The sequence below is a fragment of the Morone saxatilis genome, unplaced genomic scaffold (genome assembly GCF_004916995.1).
Source record: "Morone saxatilis isolate NCDOM2014 unplaced genomic scaffold, NCSU_SB_2.0 Contig1, whole genome shotgun sequence".
Classification (NCBI taxonomy): Eukaryota; Metazoa; Chordata; class Actinopteri; family Moronidae; genus Morone; species Morone saxatilis.
Window position 1 is genome coordinate 21,637,286 of NW_023339651.1, and position 7,789 is coordinate 21,645,074.

General features: G+C 38.6%; 2 protein-coding genes across 2 annotated transcripts in view; one reads left to right on the forward strand and one right to left on the reverse strand.

The window, feature by feature from the left end:
- Positions 1-1,029, forward strand: part of LOC118334514 (1-phosphatidylinositol 4,5-bisphosphate phosphodiesterase gamma-2-like) — a 20,156-nt gene extending 19,127 nt beyond the window's left edge. The window contains exon 5 of the mRNA XM_035670439.1: positions 959-1,029. Coding sequence (XP_035526332.1) covers positions 959-1,029 — 71 coding nt within the window. The remainder of the gene's footprint in view (positions 1-958) is intronic.
- A 492-nt stretch (positions 1,030-1,521) lies between these two features.
- Positions 1,522-7,789, reverse strand: part of jmjd1cb (jumonji domain containing 1Cb) — a gene marked incomplete in the record, with an annotated part of 33,715 nt that continues 27,447 nt past the window's right edge. Inside the window, 5 exon segments of the mRNA XM_035668090.1 lie at positions 1,522-3,121; positions 4,753-4,884; positions 5,651-5,827; positions 5,921-6,060; positions 6,983-7,105. Of these exon segments, the coding sequence (XP_035523983.1) occupies positions 3,029-3,121; positions 4,753-4,884; positions 5,651-5,827; positions 5,921-6,060; positions 6,983-7,105 (665 nt within the window).

Consider the following 7,789-nt stretch of genomic DNA (forward strand, 5'->3'; position numbering starts at 1 on the left):
CACACACACACACACTGTGCCAGGAGGGACAGTTTCAGCTTATATAATGGAAAGCAGGAGGATAATATGTGTGTTTCCAGTTCAGCTTTGGAAGTTTGAATGGGAGCTGATCCCAGCATTAGTCATGTCAGCACTGGTTCATTTCTCTCTCTCTCTCTCTTTCACACACACACATACACACACACACACACACACCAATGCACAACACCACAAACGTGACCTCCAGTTTTTCAAAGTAAACACGTTACCACAGAACAACAGTGTCATCACTGCCTGAATGATGTTATTTTAACTCAAAGAAAGTGAATGACGAAGTTTAACTCTGAACCTCATAGAAAAAAAATAAAGATAAAGATTATATATCCCAAGTAGTTCTTGTTTGCAGATGCAACAGAGCATTGGTGATAAGGACTGACCGAGCTTATCTCAACACAGAGCTCAGGACATTCAATAACAGTGTTTCCATTTATTTCTATAATATCCTCAGAATATAACTATACTGCCTTTACTACAGTAGGTAACTTTTATAAAATAACATTTAGTCATATTTGCTTGAACTTTCAATATATCCTGACAGTAGTACAGATAAAAAATCAGGTTCCTCTGGCTCCTCCTAGTGCTCCTAGTGGTATTTGCAAGAATCCACCGGGCCTGAATTAAAAAAAACAATCAGAGCAGAGAAAGATGATTTGGGTTGGTAGCTTGAAGATAGAGTCTCATTCCCAGGGCCAGTATTTGTCAATCTGGGAATGTCTGCTTTCTACTTTATTTTGTCACTTTGTCAACTGAACAAGGACACTCCAGGAGGTGTGAAAGATTGGTGAAATTTGGGCAAAAGAAGGCTGCTTTGATAGGTTGAACTGGCTGTCAATCACGATGGAGATGCATCAGCAAGTATGACATGTGTGACTTAAAAGAATTTTTTTTTTTTTTATTTTGTTTTCTCTTTCTCTATCAGTTCTACAGGTTGTTGTGTCTCAGAACCTGGTGGAGGAAAAAGTTACCTCAAACACAAATGACGTGGTATAACAGCACAACCTAGTGGTGATGATCACACAGTCAAAGTCACAGAAAAACTTGCTCATGCAGATTCACCTTTTTACCTACAGATTTATATTTTCTTTTTACTAAATTGGATGGATGTGCTTCCCATAGTTACAAGTTTGTTTTATGATGCTGACCTGACCGTGCACTTAGTGCATTTTTGTGTGTAAAATCTACCTCTTTGTATTTATAGGATGTTGTTTTGATTTGGGACAAAAAAGTAAATAGAGTGTAATACTGTATAAAAGGAAAGCAATACACTTTTCTTAACATTTCTTTTCTTACTGCGGCTATGGATTTGATGACCTCTCCGTGACTGCATCCATGAGCTAAAAAGCTTTCCCCTTTCTGGTTAATTAATTGTCAATTTACTTTCACCATTCAATATACTAAATGAAACAACAAATAATGTGTAAACCATAATAAGTGTCTTAGTCTTCAAGAGAGAGGGAATCCAGCATCCAACACACAACAACGAACTTTTGATAAATCCATTTTAATGGAAAATGTAAAACCCTTTTAAATTTCAATGTACAACGCATGTAACACTTGCACTTTAAAATTTAAAATTGAGGCAAGCCATGTTTTAAAAAAATACCTCAGTGAATGTATATATGTATATATTTACACATTATAGTAAACTTTTTCATTATTTCATCTTTTAACTTCAAAAGTTCACCATAGTAAATCTTAACAAAACAAAAAAACAAGACAATTCATTCTTTTCTTAAATAAATTACATCTTTTTTGTAAATGTCTCAATTTTACAGCAAATACTTTTTTCATAAAATGCTGAAGTGTATAAGCCATTTTGTTCTTTCTTTACAGAATACAACTTTACACAGTCTTTACAATAGTTTGGCAGTTCATTTTCAAAAAATGTATTTATGGCATGAGGACTGTAGAGCATTAACATTTCCCAAAGTTACAGGCATTAGCTGGGTGTCGTGTGTTGGTGGTGTGTGTGTGTGTGTGTGTGCTGTGTGTGTGTGTGTGTCCTCCATCACAGTAGAGCCGTATTACAACTGAAAATCACATAGCAAAAGGAAAAAAAGAAACTGTACAAGTCACATTTACATTAATGCTTTTTTGTCTCAATAACATCGCATATCATAGAGCTATAAAATAAATACATCTTCACAGAGGAAATAAAACAACTTTTGTTAAAAAAAAATATGAAGAACAAAACAGCAACTGACAGATAGAACTAGAAAAAAAGGACAAGAACAGACAAATTACAGAACAAACAACAAATGAGGGAGCAGCAGAGCTCGCTGTCTGCTGACTAGAACATCTGAGATTTATGTTTTGCATTTTTTCCCCTCAAATCTTTTTTTCGTGACTTTTTTAAACAGCAGAGATGACAGTTTTGATCCTGATGCTGCTTGCTGCTGGTGATGCTGTCGTGATCAGCAAAATCTTCGGTCTGAGACGTTGTGTGGGCTGCTGCTACAGACAGGGATTAAACCTCCTGGCCTTCATAATCCACAGCAGATTACAGTCAGAGCAGCCATCGTCAATGCCATTAAACCTGTGAACTTTATCTTACAGCACAGTCTCGAAACAGGATGCACCGTTAGTCACACTGCAGTTCAGTTTCAGCGGAAGCTTGTATTGCTGTTTCACTCCAGCATAGTGGCTTTTATAAGGCTCCCAACCAACATGCTGCCCTCTGTTTCCCAGAATTCATCTGTCCTCCCTGTGCTCTAAGTCCATGTAACATAAAGGGAGTGTGGTGGTTGAGGTTTAATCCCTGTCAGTCCAGTGGCCTCTCTGGTCTTGTGTGTGTCTCCTCTTGGCACTGAAGGTTTAGGAGATGATGGCGCCTCTCACTGGCCGCCTGGATGTGTGATACAGTTCACACAGCGAGGTGCCCACGTCCCACAGTCCTCCACAAGAGGATGAGATGGGTGTGGGGAGGACGAGGAGGTGCTGATGGGAGTTGTGTCCCTCTCTGGAGGGCGCCGACAAGGCCGACAGGGTGTCATGAGTTGTCTTCCTCATTGTCTTCCTCGGAACTGCCCCTCTTCAGGGAGCTCACCGCCTCCTTCACACAGTGGTACAGGATGTTCTTCACCTGAGGATGAGGAGCATCATTAGTAATGCCACTTTTGTTGCTGTGCACTCTGCTGCAACAGAAGCTTGTTTTTAATACCTCAAAGTTATAGTTTATTATTTTTCATTACTTTTTGTTTTTAATTTTCAGTTCAGGTTCAGTCAGTTTCCAGAGTGGTTTCACTTTACTTTTTGTTGTTTAAAAATGTTTTTTATTAGTTACGGTGTAAGTTTTAGTTTTTTTAGGGGAAGATTACATTGACAGTGATGCGGACATCCCAGTCTCAATAAATAGATATAGATATAACTATATTAACCATGTCCTAAACTGACTCACAACTCAAGTCTGTCTTAAAACAACAGACAAGGTACACTGAAACAGGTTTTGCTTGCTGTAATTGTGCCTCCTGTTCATACTGGACATTAAAAGATCCCCGTCTAATGCACATCGAATGTTAGTGATGGCAGAGGTTACCCCTGTAACACAGTATGATTAGTTATGGAAAACATGTTTGAATATGGAGTCACTTCCAAATGAATAAGTACCAGGGATTCGTTAAGAAACAATTATTTTTCATTTTTACATCACTAGTAACTAGTAACTAGTAACTAGTAACACACATGGCTTCTGCAGGTTTCAACGGGTTAAATTTAAGACTTTTTAAGAACATTACGGATGCAATTTAGGACCTTTTACATGCATATTGTCCAATAAAGTATGAAGGATATGAAGGAAAAGCTGTATTGGTTCCATGTCAGTTGCATTTTGTATTAGCATTATCAATACAGATTTTTCCAAAAACCACATTGAAAGGAGAGACTTAAAAATAAGACCTGTCAAAATCATATTTAGACATTTTCAATTTAGATCATTGTATTTTTAGACTTTAAAGGCCAGAGTATAATCACCATAAAATAGTTTCATGCACATGATAATTTTGTAGTTATAATGATACAGGATGGATTTGTGCACATTTGGGTGGACAGCTGAGATAAAACATGATTCTTTAATTGTTCCTCAATTACCCTGCACTCATTGTAGAGCTGCACAATTAGAATATTAGTTGTCCAGTATTAAATTAGCATTTTGATAATCGATTAATGATTTTCTTTAATTTTGTAATATAAAATGTCCAAATTGATTTCAGTTTCTCAAATGTAAATATTTTCTGCTTTCTGTTAGTCCCTCTATGACAGTAAACTGAATATCTTTGGGTTTGGACAAAACAAGACATTTTAGGAAGTCACCTGTATTGGAAAAATGATTTATCAATAGTGAAAACAATGGTTAATAAAGAATAAATGTACTTATTGCGGAGTAAAACCAAACAGAGCTAATCTCTAGTTTTTCCTACCCAGCAGACAGACAGAAGACGGATGGTGACTCACACCTCATTTATAATCCTACCTATGGGAGAATGAATGTGTGTGAGTGCATTTAGAGCAGAGGGACTCAATGTCCAGAAAACATCAGTGATGATGACTCACTCTGCCATTCTGTCTGCCCTTATTTCACACACACACACACACACACACACACACCACCACACACACACACACACACACAAACTAAACATACTGATGTCGTGTGAGAGGGAATCTTGGCAGGTATGAACATTCTTATTACTTTATTAATCTAAACAGATTCACCACCTGTAGTTTATCCTCGTAGTTGACTTCCTCTTTAGTGGGCCGCAGCTCCTGGGTCAGGTGGAAGGAGTTGGCCACATGCTCAGGAGACACAAAGTCATTAATGACCTGAACACAGCTGTGGAGATTCTGGACCTGAGAGACAGGATGGAGACAGGAGGTGAGGACACAAAAGTTATATGAATGACAGAAACTGAAGGGTGTAACTTTAACAATGTAACATTGTGTGCGAAACAGGTATAAAACCATGGATTAGAGCATTGACAGGTTGTGTAGAATCACACTAATTTACAAAGAAACCTAAAATATTTGCTATATGAAAATATATCAGAAATTTGAAATTTATTTAAAATAAATCACTGAAAACTACAGTAAATATGTGATTTGTGGCATATCAGGGTGCAGAAGTGTCAAAAACTCTTCACCTTAAATATAATTTAAAGAAATGTTACTATGTATTTTTCTTATTTTCAATCCCATCAAAAGGCTAAAACCAACAATGTGCTAGTCCATCTCTTACTCCTTTCTGACTACCTGTCTGTGGCTATCAACTCCAAGCCCACTGGTTCCTACTGAAGATGTAAATCTTTAAAAAAAAAAACAACTCACAAATATATAGTTTTTATAAAAATCAATGTATTCTTTTAAAAAGGCCCAACAATTTCCTTAAAGAACTGGTCAGTGTAATTTTTAAGAAGCATTTTTTTTTCAGTGGATTAATCCACAATTGGTGCTGTGTGGGACTGAGTCAAAATAATCTATAGTGTAAAAAGTTTCCAAAGACACAAAATATGCAGGACTGATTGTCAAACTTTCAAACTTTAAATCACTGACAGAAACGTGTCAGTGAGGTGAGAAGCTTTAAATTATAAGAGCTGATCTGTGTGAATACTGTGTATACCTGGTGCATGGCCCCTGCTGGTATAAGTACAGAGTCTCCCAGAAACTGAACTACAGTCCAGCCCTGAACTCCATGTTCATCCAGCAGCCGCTGACGCTGCTTCCTGCTCAGGTACAAGCCCTGCTCTCTGACTGGGTCCTGGTCCAGCAACACGTCCAGTCCCTGCTCCTTACAGAGCTGAGGTGGAGAGTGGGGGAAGAGGGAGGTGTTAGCAGGGTCAATATTAGTACTGAAGTTCGTGTTGTTTACTATGTTTATCAGAGTGCTGACCTTGTTCAGGAACTCTCGGACATTGTCCATGTCTCTATTGAGGTAGATGTGCCACAGCGCCCCCGGTGTCTCACTGGAGTCTTTGAGCCTCCTCCGAACCCCCTCATCTAGATCCTCCTCCTCCAGACGCTTTAACACTCCTACACACAGACACACAATCATGTTTCTAAAGCTGCATTTAATTACTATTTCAATAATAGATTGATTTTAGTTGTTTTTTTTGACCTTTTAGTCAGTCAAAGTACTTCTATCCAACATCTATCACTAGTTTTGCTCTTAAGCTACTCCGTTTATTTTATATATTACTGCAGATCTTCACATAATAAGTTTAGGCTTGGTACATGGGGCACCAGCTCTACCAAGTGAGCTATCATGGTGCCACATGTTTAGGGTTTTTGCTGAATAAATCACCTAACTGGTTACATTTCTTTGAAAACATTGTTTATACATGATGTATAATGTTTTCGAAGGCTGAAACAGAGATATCCAGGAAAAAAATTGAGAAGTGATTTCAATTTTGGTATCTAGTTGGCACTGTGTTTTTGTGTGTCCATTTTGTATCAATATCTCATTTATCTTCCATTAAGGAGCACTGTGGTTACAGTTTTCCTTACGCATCCACTTTTGTACAGTGAATTTAACTGACAATAAACAAATGCACAGAAGATATTCAAGTGAGGAGAGGACTCTAATACAGAGGTGTACACACATAAAGCAGTAGCTTGAAAGAGTGTTTCCCTCGGGCTAAATTGTCTGTCTGTCTGTCTATTTGAAGAGAGGTATTTGGATATTTCCAAGGACAACAAGTGTTGATTGTCAGTGTGTGTCTGTGAATAAGATTATAGAATGCAGTGGTCACTCTGCGGGCTGACCTCGGTATTTAGCTGCAGTGCTTCCAGCATCAACCCCACTGTCCTTGGCTACTCAAGATTAAGAGTGTGACACCTTTCTCTCAACCCAGTCTCCTGCCTTTATTTATTTGTGCACACTAATTGAGAATACTTTGATGTTAGTCCACAAAGTCTTTAAGTTAATTATTTCACTGACTCTAGTAACACTCACCAGTTTTGGAAAGTACTCCATTGCCTTTGGCCACTCCTACATAGACCAGAACAGAGACGACATCTGAGACTTCCACATGGAGGTTGGCAGTCCCAAAGTCCTGGTCCTGAGACGCAGCTACACCTACAGGGAGACAAACAACTGATTCATAAAAGGAAGGGCAGAGGGAGATTCTGTTAAAAGTCCAGCGTATAGGATTTAGTGGCATGGTAAATGGACCTGTACTTGTGCTTTTAAGCACTTTTACACTACATGCCACATTCACCCTTTCACAGAACAGAAACTAACGCATTCATACACATTCACACACCGATGCACATCATCAGGAGCAATTCAGGGTTCAGTATCTTGCTCAAGGCAGCAGGCTTTGACACGTGGTAGGAGGAGCCAGGGATCGAACCAACAACCATTCAACTAGTAGACAACCCGCTCTGCCACTGAGCCATAGCCACTAGTGCATCTAGTGGTAAGATTGCAGCAACCAACTCAGACCCGTTGACTCAACTAAGTGCTAAGGAGAAACTACGGTGGCTGTGAAAGGCCCTATCTAGAGCCAGTGTTTGTCCGCTCTGAGCTACTGTAGAAACATGGCGGTTCAACATAGTGGGGTAGAAGAGGACCCTCTGTAGACAAGGTAATGAAAACACAACAATACTTTTTGTGATGTTATTATACACTAATGAAAACATATCTATGAATATTATATTGAATTCCTGCCAATAGATCCTCCTTAATGTTACTGTGATGGCCCAAGCCACACAGGGTAACATCCAGCAATGGTAATACAGTACACAAGGTTACCATGTT